The sequence below is a fragment of the Nomia melanderi genome, chromosome 2 (assembly GCF_051020985.1).
Source record: "Nomia melanderi isolate GNS246 chromosome 2, iyNomMela1, whole genome shotgun sequence".
Taxonomy (NCBI): domain Eukaryota; kingdom Metazoa; phylum Arthropoda; class Insecta; order Hymenoptera; family Halictidae; genus Nomia; species Nomia melanderi.
This window is the reverse complement of record NC_135000.1, coordinates 10,948,123-10,975,012: the sequence shown is the minus strand read 5'-3', so window position 1 is coordinate 10,975,012 and position 26,890 is coordinate 10,948,123. Positions and strand designations below refer to the sequence as shown.

Sequence of the window (26,890 nt, the reverse complement as noted above, 5' to 3'; positions counted from 1 at the left end):
AGTACCCATGACCCTGGCAAGCCTGGCAACGTACATCTTACATATCGGCTAATGAGGCTCCGGCTGACTAGAACTTTTTTGGACAAAAAGAGAAAGTTGGGATTTTTGACTTTTTTCCCGCACGTCTGGCCGCGTTTATTTGCCGCGCGATTTTTCTAGAAGAATTTCGTTTAAAAAACCTTCAGCAATCGCGCAAAGAGTCAGTTGGTTTTTACCCTGCTAACTACTTTTCGCGTTTACGTTAGTCTATTTTGTGATATACTAAAAATCTAGGCGAAATTAATAACTATACCCCCAACCACCGCAAGAGGTTTGGCTAACAATCTAAGTGAAGCTGGTGCCGAGACTCGGAATGAAGATCTAACGAAATTAAATATATCACTAGCAGGGTTACCAGACAAATAAATTTACATGGACTGAAACAAGCAGAGTATTATTACCCAAGCTTGAAAGACCCAGGAATATGGAAGAGTGTGTGAACCACAAAGGGGCCATTACATTCAAGAGGTCCCAAACAAGTACCACCAAAATAAACAACAGCGTTCAATAGGACAAAGACAACATGCTGCTCGCATTGCAAAAAACAAAGGCATAATTCAAAGAATTGCTGGCAGAAGATGGTCAGTTTAAATCAGAAATCATACATAGAATCAATAATACGAAATTATAATATGCGTGAATGCAGAATACAACAACATCGTTGGAGACAGAGTTGAAATTATTTAAAGACAGAAAATCAGACTTGTTAAATGAAGATAGGAAAACTTCATACCGAGAACTTATCGATTCATACAGAAAATCGATTACTAGATTTTTTCGTCAATAGGAACCAAGACATCTATGAGAGAGGCATTATGAAGCTACCTTTAAAATGGCAACAAATTATAGAACAAAACGGTGCATATTTGACCCAAATCGAACAATCCGAAACATGTTAAATAAAGTCTCGAAGTTCACGTAAAAATAATGGATTTCTTTTTCCCCGACCCAATATTTCACTGAATTAATTCTGCTGAAAAAATTATGTATAAAAACACAGTGTCCCATATTTACATGATTACTTTCTTCTTAAAACTAATTTCACTACAACGTGATATCCTAGGGCATGCCTTTTTGATTCATTATTCTTGTTAATAGTTTTTTCCTTTCCATTGCAAAATCAATAAAAGTTTAAACAATATTTCAATGATTTGTCGTATAGCATTCAAAATTTAGATAGCACGCCGATGATATTTCTTATTTAGCAGATATTGAGTGACACTGAAATAACAAAACGCCCTTACTGATAACCTGTTGATGGAAAATTCTTCATGTGTCGTATAACATAATTTAAATATATTATTTAATCAAATTTATCGCGTGGGTCATATTTTTCGAGGTTAAACGGAAAACATAAATTGTCATTTACCCATGTAGCTAATAAAAACATTTTAAGATAATCAGAATTTCATGCAAACATTTTCTGAAATCATAGTATGTTTTGCGAATTGTTTGTTCAATACGAATGAAATGATAAGTCGTTTGGTAATACCCACTTCCAGTATTACTAATGTTGCTACCAATGTTGTCTTCATCTAACCGATTTCTATGTCTGTATTCCTGATGGCTGTCTCCCTGTAGACGATTTCATTAACTGTTTTGCGTATTTATTGGTTTCCTCGAACAAACAATGACCATAGGAAAAGATCAAAGAATATTTCTATGTTTTCGATAGATTCACTATCTTCAAAGAAACACAACGCGATCCAAATTTTGCCAAGTAATTAGGTTATACTTAAATCACATTGGATATGTATTTTTTCAGGAACTATATTACATTAGATGTCAAATCACTTGATTTTAAAGAATTAACAAAAGAAAAAGGAGGGATTTTCGAATCCTCACTATCAGGCACGATAAAAATATCTAATACTGTAGGAAGTTAGACGTTCTTGGTGATTGGTAATTGCACGAAACTCAAAGTAAATAACAAAATAATAACAAAAACAGTTTATTAATAAAAAGCTATAACAAGGACTACACAAAATACTATTGCTACGCTAAACACACAACAGGTCGCTCGCTAATCGCACCAAAAAATCACGCGTCCACGCATTCTCACTTGCTTTTAAAGCACACCCCATTCGCTCTTTTTTTCTTACATTCACAACCTTCTCGCTCGCACTGTAATCTTTCGTCCATAGTCAAAATTCGCGCGGTCGCGACCACCCGCAGGCACGTTCGACCATCCATACTGTTGAGAGTGAGCATGAAATATATTTTTAATGGCTACAAAGTATCCGTTGGTACAGTCCACTCCCTCGCAGGAGTCAGTTGATTTTCCTGAGAAGGACAGCCATTTTTGAGACATGTAGTATTTCATACGCTGTAACTTTTGTTTGACACGTTTGTTCGTATCTTTCATATTTTTTAAGATGATTCGGTGTTTTGGATCGGTCTCCATACATTATTTTTAGTGTTGCAACAAAATCTATTTTTATCTCGGAAACTATTGAGTTTTGAACCCATGTTCACTGAGGTTTTTTTACTCAGTTTGGTGAGTTATATACGCCCCATTATTTGTGCGCAATAATTTTGTTACACCCTGTGTGTGTGACGCTGTTAATCACTTTTGCTATGGTAATATTAACACATGCGTGCCGGCTAATTTTCAGAAAACTGAGTTACGTGGCTGACAGTTCTCAATGAGATTAACTTACATCGCTAAACGTAGAAAAATATAATATCTTATTGTTATGTAACATATTTTAAACAAATAATTGATTCCGGTAAGATTTTACATTTTTATAATCATGCGGTAATTAGCGAAGCTTCATAAGTAGGTATTTGTATAAAAACATTTCCCATTCTTGGTACGCAATGTGTCAACATATATTTAACGTATGGTATACTCTATTCCCGTCCTGGCTGCATCGAAATATCATATGTATGAAACATATATGTAAAATGCTGTGTTTGATTTGTTTACTATATTCTAAATGCGCAAAAATCATATGAATAACTTATCACGTAAAACAATTGCAAGAAAGGCACGGTCCACAGCGAGGAAGATAAAAATACAAAAAGAAAAATAGAAATTATATAATTGAAACCGTGAAAGATGAAATAATCAATACTGATAAAATGAAAGCTTTAAATAGCGGTTTCTACTTCAATTTGAACTTTTTCTCGTGTTTGAACAGGTTGCGGGAATCAGAGTTTACCTCTAAAATAGAAAATATGGCAGGAGTGACTCCCCAAGGATACGATGAAACCAGCAAATCTCTTTTGAAGTACATACGGCTCTTCCCCAGCTGTTATCTCTTCGTGACTACAATAAATCGAATCTATATTGACCACGTGCAGCAATACTTTCTCATTCCGTTTTATCGGATTTTAACGTATTTCATTGTGTATTTATAGAATATACAAAGCGACAACTAAATATAAAACAAAACCTACACAATAACATTGTCTACTTAACATTGTACCAAAGTACTTATATACATGTAACATACATTCTATATTAGACATGCATACTACATTATGTATGTAACGTACAAAATATTCTTATGAAAAAATATTAGAATTGAAAATATTAGTTATAAGTGAAAAATATCATATACATTATAAAATAATAAAATAAAGTTTTGTATGGGTCAATCACGACACATCACAGGGCTTCGCGAGAACGTTGAACCGATGCGTAGGTACTCCGATGGTTAAGTTGACAATGAATACAATCATAATATGAGTTCATGCCATATTGGTAGCTTGAGATGCGGGTTAATAAAATAGTTACCATGAACTATCGTTGATCAAGAAAAGATAACTGGAACTCTTCCACATATATGAATACATCATTAATTACAGTCTGGAGTGTAAATTATACGATGTGGAATAGTTGCCACCACACTAAAAATGTTGATTATATTAAACTTAAGGAGAAAAACTGGTACCACTTATTTTTTCGTACCCGTAATATTTCAAACTGTTAGCATGTTTATGTGTATATTTAATCATTAAATTATAATAATAAACCCGTACATGAACTATTCGATGTACAAATTACAAATGAATATCTTAAATACAGTAATGCTCGCTTAAATTCCACAATTTCTTTCAGATGCTCCAAGGTCTGCAGATTGCTCGTATAAACGTTTGGCTTTAAATATATTTCTACAAATAAAAATTTGTAATGGTTAAAGCTGGTGGTCAGAGTGTCCAAACGATATCGTCGAGATGTATAATTAATCGCAGTATCGTGTACTTAACAATTTTAACGTTTTATCGTGAACTTAACATGTTCCTCTAATATGTTTCAATGTTGTCCAAATAGTACTTGATTCTACGATGTTATCTTCATAGGAAGCAAGTAAACATCAATATCTATACTACAGTATAGGAAAAATTAAAGTAAGTTTCCATTTCAAAAATCAATCTAGAATTTAGAATAACAAATTCATTTGGAACTATTATATGAAGATAAAACCGGGATTGAAAAATTAAACCAATGCTACATTTATACAATTACATTAAGTGTAATTGTACTCTTTTTAAAATAAATACTTTATTCTTGGGTACACCCATCGATGCAGATTTTAATTTCTACAAAAGATTATTAGAAGTTTATACACAAAGTTTGCTATTTCAAAACACGATAAGTACCTCTACTCTTTAGAAGGCAATATGATTAAACCATAATTTGAGGAATAGACAAATTTTAACTTGTTTTTTGTATAATCTGTCAAATTATGTTATTCTGAATACGATAAAATTTGAAATCTTTAACTATAAGAATCCGTTAACTCCTTCAGAAATTAATTTCAAAAACTTCATGTGAGGTCCTTGTTTTCTGATACGGAAGGAATCTCCACCTTATTGATCTTGACCTTCACACATATTGTAAAGGACATTCTGTTGAGCACTCTCCAAGCGATTTTAATTGCCATTCATTGTTTGCTAAAAAGTTATTAACAAAAGAACATATTTGTGATACGTATACCCGTCCCTCCACTTACACGGCATTATGTATATGCGATCTGAATTATGTGACACCGAATAAAATTTACTTTTGTTTTCTGAAATGTTGTTATTATTATTAACTTTATGTTAAGCTATATGAAGGAAATCTGTATTTCTATAACATATACCAACTTTTCTTTTCAATATTTTTTCTTCTTTTGTACCGAGAGATTCTATTTGTGCGATTTTCTTTCGCATAAACAAATCCACATGGAACAGATACTTCGCGTAAACGAAAAAACGGGTATAATCAAATAAAAAACTTGATAATCATAATATAGAGTGTTCGAAAACAAAATATTAATATAATAAATTTATTATTTTTTACATGCACCTTGCTTATTATATAAAAAAGTTGCTAAACGCTGTCCGTACCATTACAATTTTTTCCTTGTAGAACAAAATATCGGAATTTTCCCCATATAAAGTATACCTGTGACATGTTTTTGTAATATTGATTACATAAGGTATGAGAAATATATTACATTTTTATTTTAATGTGTATAAAATTTGAGCGATTATGAACTAAAAGCGAGGGCGAAGCACCTCTCCATGCATCACCGCACCAGAAAAACTGGCCCCAATCATGCTAACTTATATTCGAGATTGATAATTAAAGTGCCATCATTATTAAAAATTACAATTAATACAGTAAAAGTTCTTGTCGAAAACATTGTCTCTATATACAGTCGCCGCGGAAAGGGCGTCGACACACTTTAAAAATATGTATTTTACCATTAAAAGCAATCTGTTTACATTTTTTGGAGCTTTAGTTTACGTACTGCTTACACCTTACCAGAGAGTTTCAATCAGACAACTGTGAACGGCAGATGTGTAATTCTAAGTTTACGTAGAAACTCACGCGGAAAGTAAGTCGACACATATCTTTACTAGTATTTTCCTACAAAATATTGATACAATAAATGTTAATTTACAATTTACTCGTTCAATTAGTACACAACATGCAAAATCTCTTTCGAGCTATAAGTAAGGCTAAGGGGGCCTAACCAAATATTAACCAGTTAACTGCATTTGACGTGTATACGCATCAATTCAAACCTCTATTGCGGTGCGGTTGACGTGTACGCTCGTCGTGCAAAATAAAAAATTATCATTTACCATAAAAACTGAAAATTTCAATAAAATGTAATAAAAATATCGTTCGGTGATGTGCTTCCTTTATATTAACAATAAAACTGCTATGTATTTAAAAAAAAATTGATTGTTCTCTTTGGTTTATTGCCCGTACAACATATTACTTTTTACAAGCTAAATTGATTATTTTCTCCAATGCATCTGGTATTCTCCCAATTGTTTCATATACTTTACTTTGTAGAGATATCGGATATTCTCCGATTAACATGAGTTGCGCGGGCTATGAAGGCCGCTTAGTATTACTGGTTCATTACAAGGTGATAGTTATAAGATTCAAAAAAGTTTTGCTCGGGTCCCTTACCTATGTATTTCTTCAGTTATTATCAACATAAAGTATAAGGCAAGTATAAGGTATACAAATTAGCTAAAAAAAATAGTTCGTTACTGCTAAATTTTACCCTCCAGATGGGTGATTCAGACAACGATGGTAGTGAAGTTTTGCATATTAGAAAGCGAAGAAATGTCTCATCTGTTGACATTTTCTGACGAAAGCAAGAGTGATGACTTAAAAATGGATTTTTGTAAAGAAAATGAATCAGAAGAAGATTTGTTCAGTACAAATGAACTTGAAGACGACATTTACAGTGACAATCGATCAGAAGAAGAGAATCAAACTAAAAGTTCTCAATGGAATACACAAGAAAATATTAAAACTCCATTTGATTTTTGTAGAAATTCCAGTTAAAGATTTAATATGCCCAGATCGTCGAGAGAAAAGAGTTTATTTCATTTCAATAAAATTTTATATAATGGATTAGTATCCATAGTTGTGGAGCAAACGAATTTGTATGCAGCACAATATATTGAAAGTCATTATTTAAAAGATCAAAATACAGAAACGAGATGTTTTATTGCAATGTTATTACTGCAAGACATTGTCAGAAAGCCAACACTTCAACTGTATTTCTCGAAATGTGAAAGTATTCCACTCCTTTCATCAACAAAGTGTTGCCTGCAGAAATATATTTATTACTTTCAAAGGGTATAGCAGGATAAAGAGGTCACAAGTGCCCTTCGACGGATTTTTCTCTAGAAAGTTTTCTTCGATAGCTTATCCATAAAAAACATTGTAAACGAAGTTTCAGCCCTCTATTTCAACCAGAAGGGTAGTTATATGGTAAATTCGAATTATTAGTTTTTGTTCTATTTTCCGTATTTAATGGCACGAAGAAATTATGAAAAAATTCCGAGACATTTCTGGCATAGCAGTGTATGCCTACAAATTTTTGAAGATTTTTCCAGTACAAATCCGTAGCGTGAAAAATAAAAAAAACTCCAAAAAAATAGAGTAAAATAGAAGCATTCAAGCGACAACTTTTTAATTTTTGCAGTAGTAGACATACTAGTATGACGGACATTCTCAAATTTTTTCAAATTTATTATCATGCCGTTTGAATACTTTCTTTGCTTATTGTATATAAAATATCATATACATCGAAACCTAACACAATTCAAAAGCATTGAAATCGATGAAGTTGTTTTCCTAGAACTTTACCAAAAAGAAACTAAAGTGAAGATTTACTAAAAGTTATTTTACAAATTTTTCATTATTTTATAGCTCTATTCTTACATCTGCAAAAATGAAATTAAAAGAGTATTTTGATGTATATATATGATTCTTTATTATTTGGTAAATTTGCAAACTTGTACTTTCTAGTCGCCGTTTCGTCGATGGTTACAATTACAATAATCGAAAAATAATTACTGATACTTCTCTCCTGTCCACGCATTTAGTGCTTTGTGTATAAATCACCGGAGAAGTTACCGGCAGTTAAACTATCAGTAAAAATCCATACATTCTGTGCATTTCTAAATTAAAAGATATTTTCCCCGTATTCAGAACAATATAATAGAAAAGATTATATAAAAAAGGTGACAATTCTTATGTCTCCGAACTAAAATATATAGCTTAGCTGTTAACTTATTTTTTACTTTTTAAATAGCAATTGTACTAACGGATTAAGTGCGTACTTCGATACCCGATTAATTTAATTTAAATATTTAAATACAAAACAATTCGAAAATAAATAGAAGATTTTTCACCGCAACACACAACAACGAAATAAAGGCGTGAAATGACTAAAACCATTTAAATTCACTTCACATTTTCCTGCACGTTCAACCGTTTCAAAGACAGATCCATCCGGTTATGTGAAACATTCAGTATTCTTACAAGTGAAACGAAGCGCGAACAGTGAAAAGTATAATATAACAAGACACGCTGGCACGTGCTCGCTTCAAAAACACGTGGTTCGCCGGCGTATGAAACAAGTTCACGGACACCATTCCGAACGAGATCAATGTCACGTGCTAAATGTACATTATATTATCGTACTAACGAGCAGTATTGTTATAATTCAGACAAATATACTCGTATCATTGGATTCCTCATTAACCACTAATAATCTTAATCGCTCCGAGGAAAAAGTACGACACTGCGTAATCCTCGAACGTGGTCGATTCACGTTAAGAATGCAAGAAACAAGTTTACAAACTCAGAGAACGATTTACACCATTTTCCGTAAGAGCCTGAGAAATATTTCCAAGAGGTTTCTAACGACTGAATGTTGTGCAGGGTGAACAAGAATGTCGACCATGTGTCGGCAATAGTGTGTAACGATTAAAAGCGCAATAATGTGAAGCATTTAAACGACCAATAAATAGAATAGAATAGAATAGAATAGAATAGAACAGAACATAGCATAACAGAACAGAACAGGACAGTTGCTTATTGGTTCAGAGCAAAGTGGGACGCACGCGAGATACAGGTGTGCAAGAGAGACAGCGGGAACACGTGACACGTGAAACGCACGCTTCGCCAAAGTCACGCGATTTCTTCCCTACAGGAACGAGGAGCAAAGAACAAGGAACAAAAGACATGTTCGATGTAACGGAGATGAGCGAGTTTTGCTCTTCGAATGACAGAGAAAACGGTAGATAAGAAGGTAGGAAGAATTACGAATATATTTCGATGAAGAAATCTGTAGAAGGGAAGGCGATACTACGAAACAAGTGTCGAGTCGGTCGTTCGGTAGGACGGCGTGCGTGCCTACCAAGCGAGCGTAGAGACAACAAAAGTGAAAAGAGCGAGAGGGAAGTAGCGAAGTAGAGAGAAAGAAAGAGTGAGTGTGAGTCAGTCGTCCTTTTCGTGTAAATGCTTACCTCGTGCGCCCGGGGATGTTGGTGAGTGCATTGTCGATGCTCGAACATTCCACAAACAAGATCCACACTACACACCACGACAATAACGACGAGCGGCAATATAACGGTGCCGCATTGCATCTTCAACCGCACTAGAACCGCCATCACAGACGACACTCGCGCTTCCAAGGCATGACACATACTGAGCGCGCCCGCCGACGCCGCGCATTTATATAGGCGTCGCGCGTCGCGGCATCCAGCGCCACACCACTCACGTTCGATACCTCGAGCACGGCAGACGCTCTCTGCTGTCACCCCAATAACTCCTTTAAGAGTAACCTGTAAAGAAATCGAAGACATACTGCCGTAAATACAATAAATATTGCTTCTCCCTTACTTCACTACTTGATTGCAATAACAAAATTACTAATTTACTTGTCAGTACAACGAAATTCCAACAGTCGTTTGTTTACTATTAAACACGGAGTTCTTTTGCCACTGACGCTTAACAAATAATGCAGTTTATTCTTGGTTTTATTTTTAATTTCATAATAATTTGTATTCTATATTTGTTTTCGTAACAACTTACAGCGCCTTCATGAAAACAACGATCGCTATTTTCTCGTTCGTTACTTAATACGTAAAAAACTACTCGCGGGATTTCTGATTTTCATTTTTGTTTCGTGAGTAGTTACTGTTAAGTACTTTTTATTCTCAAAAAGAAGTTATCAAACTTATTTTTTATTTATTTATCGTTCTTAAACAAACGAATTATTGATTTAAAGAAAGAGTACTACGTCCACCGTCATTTCAGCATTAAAGACGCTTCAATTAAAAAATATATAATATTAATAAAAATAAAAATTTATAATAATAATTATAAAAATATAAAGGCTCAAGTACAAGTTATTCGTTGAGTTACGCTTCGTCTTAAACGTTGATATATGGCAAAGTATATAGAATATTATTATGTATATATTATATAGGCTATTTATACAATATTATTTGTTTAGTAAACTTACAACAAGTATTTTCATCATACTAATTTCATTCGTGAAAATAATATTACTCGTCAGTAAACACAAAATCATATTTATCATTTTCATTGTGATAAAACAAACAAGTGTTCACGAAAATAAATCAAATACATATTACTCCAATCTGATTGTTTTCGATGGTTTATTTCTAAATTGGCAATTACATTGTTGTACAAAATTTTCAATAAAAATGTATATTTTTATTTAAAAATTGAAAACCGAGATACATGCTAATACAACTAAAATAAAATTCGTGTTTAGTGCTAATAAACACATTGTATTGTGTTAAATACAAATTGTTATGTATAATTAAATTTATATATTTTATTTCTATTTTGTATTTACACGAATGAGAGAGTGTCATCTAGCTAAAAAAGTATACAATATAATCTACTATTATAAGATGAATATCCTCAATTATGCATGTATTAAGTTTATAATTGAATGTAAACTTCTTTATAATATTCTGAAAATTATGGAGGGAAATATATTTAAAATTATAATCCCTACTACTTGAAAAACTTTATACAATAATGCGCTAAATTATAATTCTCCAAAAATAATGATCAATTAACTTTGTGACACATTCGGATGGAAATATCCATTGAAACTAAAATAGAATAATTTCAGAAGTGCATTGTTAATATTTTTCAAGTTTTCTTGTACCTTAAAAAATTTGTTCAACATTATTGAATTAACTTTAAGAGGTATAATAGTCGTATTTAAAATTATTATAAATATAATATCATTAAAAAAAAAGACGGAATGCTTTTGCTCTTTTTCGTAAAAATTTCGTATTGTATATTATAATACATTTATAATATATATTACCTAAATTCTATTTTATAAACCCTATAACTACCTATTAATACTATTTATCTAAAGCAGGTCTGTCCAACAGACTTTTCGCGGGCAAGGGCAGCCTCGGTTACCTACGGGCAAAGTTTTACGCAAAACCACGGGCATACGTTCCTGAAGTGGACGAAATACACTCGTTTAGTGTCCGCGCGTTAGGGCCTTCAGTATCACTACAAAGTACTTACAAAGTAGTACACAAAATAACCACCTTTGTCTACGGCGGCGTTATGGACTGCCCGGCGGGCAAGATTGTACCTGGGCAAACCAGGAGCTGCCCGTACGGGCAAGTGGCGGGACAGGCCTGATTTAACACATTGTATGCGGGAAACGTAAAAATATTATTTTCATGTACCGTAGTATTAAAGTACTAAATAAATACTTATATAACTTCATTAACATTTTTGACAAAAGTAGATGGTTGATTCCTTTTGCGTATGATTGAAATTATTCCTATTTGCAATGGCAACTCTTGAAAATATGTTGAATAATAAATAAATGAATTGAATGTAACTGATATAAGTTGAAATGAATAAAATGGCCCGCTCGCAATGTGTTAAAGTAATGGTTCAACTATAATGTAATGCAATCATCCGAATAATTTAAATTTCTGCACACAAATAATAACATTTGATTTTACATACAGTTAAAAGTACAACAGCTTTAACATCTACATATTTTTATTATAAAAAATATCCAGTTTGCAAAATTGACTACAAATTATTTTCTTTTTAGCTACTTCGTTCTTAGAATACTAGAATTGATGTCATTCTCAATATTATCAGTTAAAACTTAAAATACAAAATTATTACGTTAATAAGAAATAATTTGTATGTATGTAAAGTATGTTTAAAATTAAAATATACTTTAATTACTATTTAATGTTTACGTTTATATAATATACGTAATTTATCGGGTTTATATTAACAATTATAAATGACTAGACTTTAGAAACGATAACAAATGACATGATCCGCATTATTTATTAAAATCTATTAATATTTCAATAGGAATGAAATTCTGGTACATGATTGCAAAACAAATCGAAATAAATATAATGAAAAAAATATTTAACACAATTATTTCTTGTTTCAGCTCGTAATTTGTACAACAAAAACTGAGTGAAATACATGTAAAATGAAATTAATTAAAAACGTAATAAAGAAAAATGTTAGCATCAAATATTAAAACTACACTCATGATGATGCGTCACTTAACTATCATTGATTTTTCATGATAAATGTTTTTGTATTATACTAAATCTGTAACTATTAAAGATATATCCATATTGTTTTGCATTATATTTAAAAAAAATGAAAGGTTATTAAACAACAAGAAGTAATTAATAAGTTATAGGAATAATTTATTACAAACCATGTATACATTATTTATATTCCTAATTTTAACTTATAAGTTTAACTCGTACATGTTTTCGCGTACCAATTTTTACTGCTTAAACAGGTTTTATTCACGCAATGTGGACAACGTGTTAAGAACTTAGGATTTATTGATCGTTTTGATTTTAGATGAGAAAGCACAATATCTGTTAAGGCATCTATAAACATAGGGTGGTCATTTGGAGCGGAAGCTCTTCTTATTTTCTCAATACCAAGCTGCAAATAAAAAATTAAAGTTTTTCCTTATAACTTTATACAAGTTATACGAGATGATTGCTTACTTCTTTTGCTAAATCTGTGCAATACTCAATGTCCATCTCATGAAGAGTTTCAATGTGTTCATTAACAAAAGCTACTGGGACTAATATAAAATTCTTCTTCCCTTGTTTTACATATGCTCTTAGAGCATCATCGGTAAAGGGAGCCAGCCAAGGCAAAGGTCCTACCTAAATACATATCATTTATACAATTCAGTAATATTAAAAAAAGAACTTTTAATATTTTTATACAGAATAAATGTTAAAACAAAATTTATTTATTAGAAGATTTATTTTCAAAATTAATATAACGAAGGAAAAATAAAAATAGTATGTAAACTCAAAATTATTCTTTTAATAATATATCTGAATATGTTAAAGGAATCGTTACTATAATATTATTAATATAATAAAATTTAAAAAACAATAATAATTCTTCTATGATCAAATATTTTATATAATTGCTCTACATTTAAATATATATCATAAATAGAATGCATAATTTTTATTTTTAATGGTTACTTCCAAATAGCTCTTAATTGAATTAATTAAAGCATTGAACTTTTATTAAAGAAACTAGGTAGATAGAATAAATGATATTAAATTACGAAACTTAATTTAAAAAATTTTTATAGTATTATAAATGTTTATATAGAAAGTAGTCTAATAAATATGTATAATGTAGTATAGTATGTAATCATCTGTATAAATATTATATTTGTATTATGCATTCATATTTTCTTGAAATTTACAAATTTAATTCATTGCATTAAAAATAAATTTTAATTTTTCCAAATTAGTTTCAACGAGAATTAAGTATTTAGTAATGTCTCCATTTTCAATCTATTATTTTCATCTATATGTAATATCTGAAACTTAAAAAGATGTATAAATAACACAGCTGTTGTTTTATATCAATACTATATATCCATGATTGAATTTTAAGTACTTAACTAATGTTAATTAATAAATACTATATTACATTTGCATTCTTTTTACATAAGAATTTAATTAAAAAATATAAATAAATTATCTTCAAAGTATTAATATTTAGAGATAAACTACGTATTTGTTGTTGTAATGAATAGATCATAAAAATTCAACATTTTAAAAAGTATTTAACATAAATAATTAAAAATTATACGTACAAAAAAATCGATAATAACTAACATTATTGAGTTTCTTAATTCCCTTAATTGATATTAAGCAATTTGTACAACTGACGTTTCTCAAATTTGTACAACTATGATGTATGAGAAATATGATTTTAAAAACTCTTTTATACTTGTGTATTATACTAAAATCTATGAAACAGTATATCTTGAAAAATGAAATGTAATTCTGGCATGTTTTATTAAAATTTATGTTTTCTGATTGATTACATTAACGTTGATAAAGAAATTGATATGCAATATCTTACTGAATTTAAATCACATCTGAACTGAATAATTCAATTTAAAATAAATACAGAAAATACATAGTCTAAAAAGTATTTTTAAGATATTCTATTAAATAATAAATTTCTGAGATTTTACTAAATAAATAATTTTACAAACAGTTAGAATATTGAATCAAAACAATTTCTATACCTTTGACTGCCATACTAAGTTGTAAGGATTACAATAATTCAATTCTTGCATTACTAAAGCAACAGTTGCTCCAATTTCAGATGGGTAAGAATCTCCTCTATTCACAGCCTAAACACAAAGATTCAGAAAGTTTCCTCTTTCAAAAATTATGATTTCATTGCTTACGCTTGATGCTAAGATTTAACAACCTTTAACGGAAGTGAATGTGCTGAAAATAGAATTATAACATCATGTCTTATTTCCATAGGAAATTGAACTAATTCTTCTTTAATCCTTTCAGCAATTGTCTTTATGAATAGTGGATGTGTTGCCCACCTATCTATTATGCTCCATTTCATGTTAAGAGGTAGTTGCCTGAAAATTTCAAACTTCTAAACATAAGGTAATTAATTTACTAGGAGCGCTATTTAATTACTAATAGAATTATATAATTTTTTTATATTTTTGAACAGACTATACTGCAAGATTTAAAACATGGAATTCAAAAATGCTATTGACAACTGGTTTTATGAATTAGCTATATTGTTATGAAAACAATTGTCTTTTGTTTCTTCTGAAAACTTGTAACAATTGAACATTCTAACAAGCATCGGTTATCTTACTCTGAAAAACTCTTTGTCTTTTTTTCCAGCCCCCTTTGGACTCCTCCCTTTCTCCTTGTATTGCTAACTGTTTGACCTTTTGAAATGAAACCAATTTACAATAGCGTCTTTAAATTATATTTTCCTAACTCTTATACTATTAATAAGTAAACACCAATAACTTAAACCATTACTGTGCCATTTTATTTAATTAATTAGAAAATTAAGTAATAACAACGGTAACTTTACATAGACTTCTAGTTCAGTAAGATGTTCAACAAATCTTAACTACAAATAATCAATAAATTATTCTGAACAGAAAATATCTCATCTTTTATAAGTCTATTTTATTAACCCCTTGCCGTACAATACCGAGCGTTGAAAATACTATGAGTTGCTCAGAAGCCAGAGCGGTTAAGTCCAGAAAACAAAAATTGAGATAATTAATGTTTTGGCTTCTGAAATTATTATACAATATATTCAAAAGCTATAAAAAGAAGGACTTTCTGACCTAGAAAAAATGAAGAAACAAGTAAATCCTTTAATAACTTAAAAGAATATTATCTATTCACTTAAAATTTACAAAAATTAGAAAATATCAAAAAATGGTTAACTGGATTGGTTTTTGAGCTACTCATATATTAAACATATGTATGTAATAAAGCATGTGAATTAATTTTCATGCACATGTTTTAATTTTATCATTAAAAACCCCTTATCTTAGCTCGTAGAGCCATGATAAATAAGACTGATTTTAATGATTAAGTAAAACAGATCTATAATATGTATGATACTTTTAATTCAGAATGACCTGCCGAATATATAGGTAAAATTTACTGAATATCTTGTATCTATGGAAAGTTATAGTTATACAACATTAAATAATAGCATTCTTGACACAGTTAATGGATGAAATTATAAATAGACTTACAGTTAATATATAATGAAAATTTTTAAGATAAACCTGCAAAATCGACTAAAACTTACATATAACTTGTAATCATTAATGTTATTTCAGTGTAATTTCTGTGCAATTATATAGACTTGTCGAATATTGTTTTTAAGAGTATTCATTTCTTGATCTAGATATCACAGACATTAGTACCCTCATAACAATTAACTCTCTGTTAATACACTGACAATACAAACATATAGCAAAATTACAGTATACATAAAATTGTAAAATTGAAGATTATAAACATCTAAGAAAGTTTACTGATTATTACATTGTGTTTTACAGCAAGAACAGCTACCTTTTCTTATAATATTTATATATTGCATTAAGGCTGGATCCAGTTGTAGCACAACTATATTGTGGATATTGAGAAAATATTATTGTATGTTCAAGGCCATCTCTGAAACGAAAGCATTCGCACAGTATGAAAATTAAAAGAAACAGTACATTATTTGCAATAAATCTGCAATGAAATTATTACTATTCAAAAATATGTAAATGTTCTTACTGTTCTAATTCTTGTAACGTGTTTTCAGTAATAGGGTCAGCATACCGAAAAGCAACATAATACTTATGAGGTGCAGTTTCTGGCGAAATATTATCCAATTGTTTACACATAAGTGAACCTTGAATGTTTGTCCATTTTAATATAGGAGACCCACCACCAATTTCTGCATATTTTTTTTGTACTTCCGGTGTACGACGTTTTGCTATCCAAGGACCCAGTTGACTGTAATATGCATTATAGTATAGAGATATATTTATAATGTTTCTTGTAATAATAAACAATATTGGTTTACGTAAATCAACCTTTGAACAGGTAGTTGAATCATATCACGATCAGTCATTATGCGTAACAAATAATCGTGCACTTGTTCAATAGTAGTGGGTCCACCCATGTTCAACATTAAAATACCAGTCTTTGGTTTAAACTTATTCATTTCCTTTGGATTTGTTGCTAGGGACATTGGACGCCAAGGTAAAACAAAACTTTTCCCATACTGTTTTCCTAAGAAAAAATTCATAAAAGAAATATCAAGTATATAAAATAAAATAACATATAAATAAAGAAATAAACCCTAATTAGCAATACCTTTATTATATAAACGTATATTAAACAATATAATAAGAAAGAATGTATTATTTCCAATTATATTATAAAAAAAATATTGTGTAACATAAATTTCAAATATTGCGCTATCATACACTTCAAGGATTCTGTAACTATTTTCACGAATTTTATAGTCCTAGAGTTGTTTACATATGTGTAAATAATATAATGGAGTAAATATAATTTTTACTTACCGAATTGCAGTAAAGTTGATAAATTATTTGTCATTTTTAACAGAAAAATCACTTCAAAGTAATCAAGGAAAGTATGATGAGACACCGAATATGTGATTACAAATGTAGAAAATTTGTAGTTTATGCACTATCACGATGGCGTCAAGCTGGCAGTACTACTGCTTACAGGTTAACTTCAAAAGTAAGGTTATGCTTGTTCCGTAAAATATGTTCCGCACAACGTGATTACGCGGCAAAAGATTGTTAACATCTTTAAAATATACCGTAAGTGTTATCAGTGTTTACTATATAGATATAACAGTAAGCGTGTTTTCATACTGTCTATAGATAAAACAACTATCAAACTACACCTTCAATAAACTTAAACTAAAATCATGACAGATCAAACTACTGAGGAATTAGATCCATCAGATTTAGGTACACTTGATTAGTAAGTATTACATACCGTATATATAAATATGGAACTCTCTATTAGCATTACTTTATGTCACAAATGTATTTTATCAACAGTTGGGAAAAATTTTACACGGAAGAACTCGATAACTTCAAAGACCACGGGGATGTCGGTGAAATATGGTTCGGCAGAAATAATTCACACAAAGTTATACGGTAAATTACTTAAATAATACACAGAGTATTTAGTATAAAACCCGTTGTCTACACAAAAAGTTAAGTTTGACATAAGCAATAAAACATTTTAATTCAAGACTGTGGCGCTATCTTTCGTAAGCCGCAAGTATTCAATTATCACACAAACTTACCTTTAAGTTTGTACTTATTATGAGCAGAAAGAATGAGTATAAATCATTATTATATCAATAACGTATCTCTTGTCGGTGATTATACGGTTAAGATTATATAATAATTATAAAAATTGTGTAAGTATAGTTATATAATAATAACTATAAAATTATTTAATTATTAACTTTATTTACAATATTTCAGGTGGATTACCACAAAATTGAAGCTTACTAAAGAGGATGATAAAATAATTGATATAGGATGTGGAAATGGAATGACCTTGGTAGAACTTGCAAATAAAGGTTTTACAAATTTATTTGGTATAGATTATTCACAAAAAGCAATTGATTTAGCCTCTGAAGTTTTAAAGGAAAATAATTTATCACATATTGATTTAAAAGTTTGTGATATATTAAATTTAGAAACACATAAGTTACCAACAGATTTTAAATTAGCACATGATAAAGGAACTTATGATGCAATCAGTTTACATCCACAAGATCCAGCATTGAAACGAAAGATGTACATAAATAATATATATGAAATTCTCTTGCCTGATGGTTATTTAATGTTAACATCTTGTAATTGGACAAAAGAGGAACTGGAAGCTCATTTTCAAGACAGTAAGTTATTTTATTTAATAACTTATTGATTAATAAGTTTTGATATATTATAATTCTTCGTATAAAAAATAGACTGAATTTGTCAATATGTTCAACATAAAGTGTTATTACTTTCTAACAAAACCTTTTTGATTTTTAAAAATTAATTTTATTTCGTAATATCATAAATTGTTTTTTGTTTAAAATAGATTCATAAGTATTTATTTTAATTGATTGGTTCTACATACTATTTAACACTATTTCTACATACTATTTAACACTTTAGCACAACTTATATTTTTTTATATAGAATTAAGATAATAGCCAATTTGACAGTATAAAAATATAGTTTCTTGTATTCAGAAGGTATATAATGTACATTTTATTCATTTTCACCACATTTTTTGCAAATAGGCTTCTCGATTGTACATTTCCCACACACGTACTTTTTACATTTTAGACAGATTTTGTTAGTCTTATTGTTTGTGCAATATCTTATCTAGCATGTTTTTCGTTCGCGCGAACCTGTACTTGTATTTGTGATGGGTGTTGGTTGATCTTCTTTGCCTAGCTGTAGCACTTTTTGATATTCGATGACAAGTTCTTCTGCCAATTGAAATAAAAATTCTTGTCCCGAAATTTCTTCTCCCGTGGTTTCCCTATTTAAAACCCATGCATTTATCCCGGCTAAGTCTAGGATATTGAAAAATACCTATAAAGGCCATCTCCGACATTTAGATTTTACTGATTTTACCGAGGCCGATAGGCGAGCGAGAACTGTAAACACTTGGAAGTGCCGTACAGCACTCCCTGGAAGACACTTTTTGGCTAAAATCATAATCAAAATAAAATTATAGTTTCGGAATTGAGTCTTCGAGAGAATACCATTACAAAAAGATATAAATCGTTGTACCGGTCAAATGACCGATCGTGGTAGGCAAGACAGACTACAAATTTTTCTTAGAAAATAAACAATAAAAAAAAAAGTGAATATTAAAAAATGTATTTTACGTATATTTAAGGAAAAGTCGTGAAGTTTAAAGGCGATTCAATTACGTTGTACATAGGAAATTCTGATCGAAATTATAGAAACGGTCATTTGACCGGTCGTGGTAGGAATAGTATTAATAAATATGAATTATTAAACGTATTATAATTAAATATAATATTTAATTTTTCTGTATTTTATTTTAAATTATACTATTTAATAATTGTTTTGACTTACTGAATTATTTATGATAGATTTATATTTTTTATTTTGGAACTATTTATTATATTAAATGAAGTTGTAAACATGTATTTTTGAGATTCAATACTCTTTTAATAAGAAAGTTTAATGAATTTTGTAATATATCTTATTTGTGTTATTATGAGAAGATGTCAGAGGTATGAACTTAATTCATTGTACAGAAACTGACACTTAGATAATAAGATTCTATTCCAGCAAAAGGTAATTAATAAAGTATTTTTATTGTTAACAGTCACAGAATAAAATTCATGAAAATGTATTTATTTGAATATCTGTATTGTAACATCTATTTAAAAGTGTTGCAGATTATTCTATTCAAGGCATACAGATTGTTAATTTATACAAATATCTTAACTTGATTAATTTATTTTATATTGCTAATGTATTCTTATGTATCATTATAATATATTTCTATGCTTATCATAAGATATATATGTTACGGGCAATATGATAAAGCGGTAGTTACATATAATCCCACGGTGATTATGTAGAATTATTCTCCAATGTTATTTGCGATTACGCGTAATCGCCGGGCGGTTATGTATAATTTCCGGATTAATCGAATTTACCGTAACATATATATGTTAATGTAACTTTAATCTGTAATCTTAATCTGTCCAAAAGCAAAATCATTTTCACACTTTCTGCGGAGGGTTTCCTCTTCAGTAAAAATCTCTTCCTGTAATTATTTGTTGCTTTTGTAACCAATTATGTATTTTATGTTTTATGTCTTATGTAGTTACTCGAAGTGTATTGTAAAAAGTGTATCTAAAAGGGTTTAATTTAATTGTCTGTTTTTCCTCAAATTTTTTGTGTACAAATTGCTACTTATAAATTATCAATAAATTAAATATCTTTTCTTTTCCAAAGTAACTATTTAGAAATGATTTCTAAAAATTGTTATTTTAATAACTTTAAGTTATTATTACTTTATGATTATAATGCAGCATTTGTATTTATCTTTCTCTTATGCTTTTAATTACATATGTATTATTGTTTGTAACATGTATCATTTTCAAACTTAATTAAAGTGACATGTATACTAGCAATATGTTTGTAAAGCACTAACAGTTATGTCAACTAATGTAATAAGAAATGTAAGTCCTGCAACTAGAAATACTCAGAACTACTTCATCTAATTACAATAGGCAGTATGTATAAATATAAAAATATTTTCACATGTTTAATTAAAGTTTCGTTTAACAATTGCTAATTACATAATTAATATGACAACAGTAACTATTTTATATTACATGGCACTAAATATCTTTATCTTGTATAATATTGATAGTAATAATAATAATGATAATGGTGAAGATAATGATAAATATAATGAATAAATTATATGTTTCAGATTTTAATGTTCTGGATGTACTTCCATCCGATTCATTCTCCTTCGGAGGACACGCAGGAAACACTGTTACACAGTTAGTTCTACAAAAGAAATGATGAATAAGAAAACTAATAAATTACTTACATCAAATTTCTTGCATATATCTATACTTACTATCCTGAAATTGACAAGGACTAAACAGCAAATCCTGTAATATTTACTTAGATTTAAAGTACAACAATGAAGCACACAAAAGTTAGTTAGTTATGCCAAAAATATATTTTTATAGTAAAAGTAAGTGATTCACTTTACTATCATTCATGTTAAAATGTTGTACATGTAATACTTTATGTTATAAATTCCTTTTATTTAATTATTATATATATTGTATACAGTTATGTCGATAAGTAGTGTGTCATTGGCATACAAAATTGTTGCACATGCTTTACTGCTCGAAAACATTAAATTACTCCATTCTAACAATTAAAGAAAGAGATTTTCTGATTATATAAATAAATTCAAGTAGTTATAAATATGTAATTGAATATAATCGTTTATAGAAATAGAAGTGACTGCAAATTTTGTTTGCTATGTTATCTTTGAAACCGAAGAAGATTTGTTATACAGTATACATCACACGAAAATTAAACAAGTGATTTCAAAGCTTTCATCATATGTATATATACAACAAGATTTGTATTATTGCACTTCTTACCTACATTGTGCAATATACATCAAATCAATAAATACCAAATATATACAAAATAGAAAGTAGAGAAATCATTGAAGGAAGTCATATGTCTTTGTTAGGGCCTATTGAACTTGAATCATTGGATAAATTATAGTATAATAATGAACAATAATAAATCATAATAGATAAAAACGAAAAAGTCCGGTTTGCTTCAACTCGGCTGTGCTCATCGTGTTACGTTATGGACTTAATCACTTTATATAGTTCTTGAAATAAACATATCATTTCATGGTAAAAAAAGTTCCTTTCATTTTGTGATGCTAAAACAATTATCAAGAAAATTTATTTTGGACACAAAAAGGTAAGCATCAATCAAGTGCTTTGGCATTATAATCTCGAAAAATTAAGAAAATTGAACTTTATCAACTTGGCCTGAGTGTGGCTCATACATATAGGTATTACAGTCAACTTTCAATTATATGGTTTCTTTAAGATCTACTTTTTAGCGATTCTTTACACCAGTATTTTACGCCGTTTATTAAAATCTTATACAATTAAGAAAATACTGAAGTTGTACTGTAGTTTGTACTGTAATTATATTTAATATAAATTCAATTTTTGTCATTAACCCTCGAACCACGGCTAACGTGGAATTCTAGATATTTTGTAAAATATTCCCGCTTAATTGAGCTTTAACCACTTTTAAGTGTTTTATCAGGCTATTGTTAGTTATCATCTGTCCCGTTATTTATCAGTTCCGTTAGTTTGTTAGTTTTATCTATATAATTGTTAAGATGCATCTGCATAACAAACAAAACTAACCCGCGATTTTATATCGAAAGATCAAAAACTAGCTCGCGGTTAAAGGGTTAAAATACATAATACTAAAAGATATACAGGGTGAGGTACAGTTTATGAAAACGTTGAGACATGGGATTTAAATGGCATCAGAGAGCACATCGTATAAGATGCGTGCTTTTCTTGTAACTGAAGACGTTTGAGAAATTTCAAGATCACCTTAATTTTTTTAAATGGAATGACCTACTTTTTGTACCATAGGTCGATAGAATATCAAATTCTGAGGATAAAAGTGTTGACCATACGTCTTAAACCTAATAGTGAGCGAGATATTAGCAATAGTTTGATTCACGTAAAGTCGCGTTGAATGTACATATAATACAATGTCTCCGGGTGATTCGCGAAGATGGCAGTGTTTGTCTGACAATGTTTATCAACATATTACATATTCTTACTTTGCGCTGTAATCTACGATTTCCACAGTTTAGTATCGTTTCATTACTGAAGGCAACGTACTGTCGAAGAAAAGCGGTTCAAAATGAAATTTAGTAATAGCAAAAAGTTAAGTATGGTTTTAGTTTACAGTTTGTACGGTGAAAATGCAACAAGAGCCAAAATTGTTTACGCTGAGAAATATCCTGTTTTTGATTCACTTCAGTAATTATATTTATTTTCATTCGCACGTTATCGCTCTTGTTTTAAATAACTGTATATTGCAATTTATAATTGCACGTTATACATAATGTAAAAGCAAATTAATGAGTAAGTATTTCGCAGTATGTATTTTAAATTTAGTTTATTAGATAAAAATAAGGACTACACACACATATGTATCTCTATCAGCAGATTTACAAAATGTTATCAGAAAATCAAAAGCTATTATTAAAAAAAAATTTTATTACACTTGAAGAGAAAATTAAGATTTTGAAGGAATTCAGTGATGAAGTAAAAATATTAAGTGTAGCGAAATCAGTCAACTTAAATGAGATAACCCTTCAGACAATTAAGAAAACGAGGGAACGTAGCTGCACCGGAGGCGACGAACTCGGGAAAGGCCATTTCCTTACAGAGCCATTGCCTCCAAAAACGTAATACCTGACCGCGCTAAAACTTATGTGACAGTTCCGAGCGAACAGACTCGAGAGCCCGCTGCCGAACAACAATACTAGACGTCGCATACGCAGACGGCAGGCGTGCACGATACGTAAACAGCTGAGGTACGGCCAATGAACTCGCAAGGCCGTGAACTAGCATGTATAGTACCGTGATTGCCCGTGTGAGAATGTTTAAAATTGCTTTTTTGGCAAAACGTACATACGATAATGATTACTACACACACGATTGTGACTAACGGTACACAACTTCACGGATAACGATTTCGGATAATGATTTGATAACAATTACGAATTATGAAACGGTTACGACTACGGCATACGCATTACGGAACACGGTTACGGAACACAATCTTATCCATTGTACCGGTTTTCTTCTATTCGTTTTACGTAGTTATATTTCCTGTCGCGGATTCTGTAATAAAAGGCAGATTTGCAATCCACCAAAAATATCTGTTCCTACAAAAACGAGGAAAAAATAAGGAATAATGTTTGTGCAATTTTAAAAGTAACAGGTTGTGCACGAGACTTAAGTATTGTCAAAATGGAAGATGCTCTGTGCATTTGGATAGAAGATTGCATTAATAAAGGCATTCCTTTGGATGAAAATATTATTAAGAAAAGACATTGAAAACCTACAATTGTTTGAAAAATAATGGACATTCTTTTATACAACACTAAAAAAATTCATTTTCTGCTAGCCTGAATGGAAGAATTTAAAAAAAGATATTTTCGTCATAATTGCAAACTGCACGGGGAAAGTGCTTTTGCGCATGATCTAATGGAAATAATCAATTCTGGCATAATAAACGATGACACATGATTCCTCTGAAGAATTATTCTCTAATTTTCCCGTAAACGACATTAAAAAGGGTTTAAATTTGGCAAAGAAGTTGGAGTTTGATCTTCAGCAATACGATCCTTCATTATCTTAGAAAATGAAAAGGCATCACGTTGTAACTTCAATGATCTTAACAGTCCGTGTTTCCAGCGATAAAGATTGAAGAAGCATAATTTCCAGCGATGAAGAATAATTTTAAAAAACTTGTGTAAATACAATTAAAAGTATGTTTGTTTTAAAAACCGCATTTTCTTTTAATAAAAATTTACTGAATAACATGGAACCAATTAATCGTGTTACACACACATTTTCTAGTAAAAATTGCAAAATTTAATTTCATTGAATATACTTATTACTCGTATTTATGCATATTTACAAAGAATTCGCAATGAGAAAGTTTCTTATATTTTGTTGTGAAAATTTATTTATGCAAATAAAAAAAAAGTATAGTGTACTTCCTTTGTTTAATTATTTTGTTTCTCAACTTTTATTGATGAATATATAGTTAAGAATAAAGATTTTTCTTTAATTCATGGTTTAACAGATATTTCTTCAGTTAGAGTTTAAAAATACAATTATGTATGCATATTTAATATATTAATAATGTTGAATTTATTGTAAACTAACTTTGTACAATATTTTTCTTATACATATTATTACAGAATAAAATCTCTTATTCTCTTTTTTCACTAAATGAAATTTGTTTGATCTAGTATATGTTAAATTTTATTATATTTATTCTATTCTAAAAATATCTTATAACTTTTGTGGAAAGAGAAAGTCAATAGTAAAAGGGATACTTTTGTTTCAACCAATTTAATATGTTCCGTCCCAAGACTGACGGAAATTTGAAGGCCTTCGACGATCATCGCCATCGCGGTTTATGGCACGGACGTGCGCAAATGGTTATTTTTGAGATTAAGGACTTTAGCTTACAATTAGCATGTTTTTAGTGTTAAAATATGTCCTGGCGAGAGAAAGCGAATTATTATTCAGGGTCGATGAGGATTCGAGGTTCGCTTCTTTCGCCTCTCATTAACCGTGGCCGTATCGTAAATCGGGAAGTTCTGAAGGGTAGTTCGACATGTGTTTGTAACGGTAAAGATACCAAACAGTCAACCACCTGGAGGAATTTGCGCAGCGTTGCCAAGGTTGGCATCCCCATAATCTCCGCAACACCCCTCCCCGAGGGAGCGCGCTGAGGGCGCAAGGAGGTGTGTCGGAACTCTTAGGCATGCTCACTGATTGGTAATGTTAGAAATTAGACAAACCCAATCAGCGATCAACAACAAAAACCGAGACTTCGTGATCGACACAGCCGGTCGCGACAATCAGTTGCAAAACACACTTCAACCAGTTCTCAAACACACTACAAGCACCAGCTCCGATATCATTTGAAATACATAATTTTTCATCCGTACAACTGTGAGTGCCAGTTCATTTACCCAACCGATCCCGACTGGAATCAGTTAAGTTCGTTCCAGCCAGCGTCTGATTTACCGTCGCGATCCGCGTAAACGGGATCTAGAACCCCGCGAAATTGTACAAACAATTGCGGTGCTAGGACGCTACATAATATGAAGGGTAAAAAACAATATAAATTGTGAATGAATTGTTATGACATTTAAGTTAACTAATTATTTAATACAAGAATTTGTAGATCTAAGAAAAATATTCAAAAGTGTCTCGCTTACACAAAAAATAGTATGTAACTTGTGTCTTTTAAATGACACTTTAAGTTTTCCTTTCCATATCCTTTAATTGTATAAAAAAGAATTTGGTAACGCAATATAACGTATAATTTTAATTATTGTTAGAGGTAATGGATTAAAGAACATTTATTCAATAAAACATTTACAGGAAGACGGTTGTTTCTAAGTAAATAGTAACATCAACTGTTTAGTGTAGATCGGTAACGACTCACTCCATTTCTCGCATAAAAATATAACTTTTAATCTCTTTCACACCACGCCACAAAATAAGATTTTTTTTGTAATCTTGACATCTTCAATCTTAAAACCTCCATGAGAATATCAGCTGGCGTCTCCGTTATTGGAATATATTCAATCTTGATTTCTTCTCTATGAATCGAATCACGGATGGAATGTTACCTTATGTCAATGTGTTTTGTGCTCTCATAGTGAACTATATCTTTTGACATTTTAATTGGCTTTGATTAATTATCGCTGTACATAGCGATAGTGTCCATTTTTCCCTTAATTTTAGTAAGACAATTTTTTAAATAAG

General features: G+C 30.3%; 2 protein-coding genes and 1 long non-coding RNA gene across 6 annotated transcripts in view; 1 reads left to right on the top strand and 2 right to left on the bottom strand.

The window, feature by feature from the left end:
* Positions 1 to 9,472, bottom strand: part of LOC143174269 (uncharacterized) — a 316,575-nt gene extending 307,103 nt beyond the window's left edge. The window contains exon 1 of one of the 2 annotated variants that reach the window (XR_012998079.1): positions 9,322 to 9,472. This is a non-coding gene — a long non-coding RNA (uncharacterized LOC143174269). The remainder of the gene's footprint in view (positions 1 to 9,321) is intronic. The other variant, XR_012998078.1, reaches the window with a different exon arrangement.
* Positions 9,473 to 12,540: 3,068 nt separating this feature from the next.
* Positions 12,541 to 17,426, bottom strand: FeCH (ferrochelatase, mitochondrial). Of its 2 annotated transcripts, XM_031985305.2 has the most exons (8): positions 17,277 to 17,426; positions 16,782 to 16,980; positions 16,480 to 16,701; positions 16,270 to 16,371; positions 14,624 to 14,789; positions 14,436 to 14,543; positions 12,871 to 13,035; positions 12,552 to 12,805 (listed from the first exon to the last, which is right to left on the bottom strand). In XM_031985305.2, the coding sequence occupies exons 1-8, from the start codon at positions 17,308 to 17,310 to the stop codon at positions 12,608 to 12,610; spliced, it is 1,194 nt and encodes a 397-aa protein (XP_031841165.1). In that variant the 5' UTR covers positions 17,311 to 17,426; the 3' UTR covers positions 12,552 to 12,607. The 2 variants fall into 2 exon arrangements, with proteins under 2 accessions (XP_076221083.1, XP_031841165.1); XM_076364968.1 differs by lacking the exons at positions 16,270 to 16,371; positions 16,480 to 16,701; positions 16,782 to 16,980; positions 17,277 to 17,426 and adding an exon at positions 16,004 to 16,242 and having other exon boundaries at positions 12,541 to 12,805.
* On the top strand, positions 17,391 to 24,962 carry LOC116430759 (EEF1A lysine methyltransferase 2). 2 transcript variants are annotated; one of them, XM_031985306.2, is made up of 5 exons: positions 17,391 to 17,540; positions 17,604 to 17,706; positions 17,787 to 17,885; positions 18,222 to 18,640; positions 21,223 to 22,571. In XM_031985306.2, the coding sequence occupies exons 2-5, from the start codon at positions 17,651 to 17,653 to the stop codon at positions 21,315 to 21,317; spliced, it is 669 nt and encodes a 222-aa protein (XP_031841166.1). In that variant the 5' UTR covers positions 17,391 to 17,540; positions 17,604 to 17,650; the 3' UTR covers positions 21,318 to 22,571. The 2 variants fall into 2 exon arrangements, 1 of the variants encoding a protein (XP_031841166.1); XR_012998077.1 differs by lacking the exon at positions 17,391 to 17,540 and adding an exon at positions 23,537 to 24,962 and having other exon boundaries at positions 21,223 to 23,452.
* The last annotated feature ends 1,928 nt before the right edge of the window (positions 24,963 to 26,890 follow it).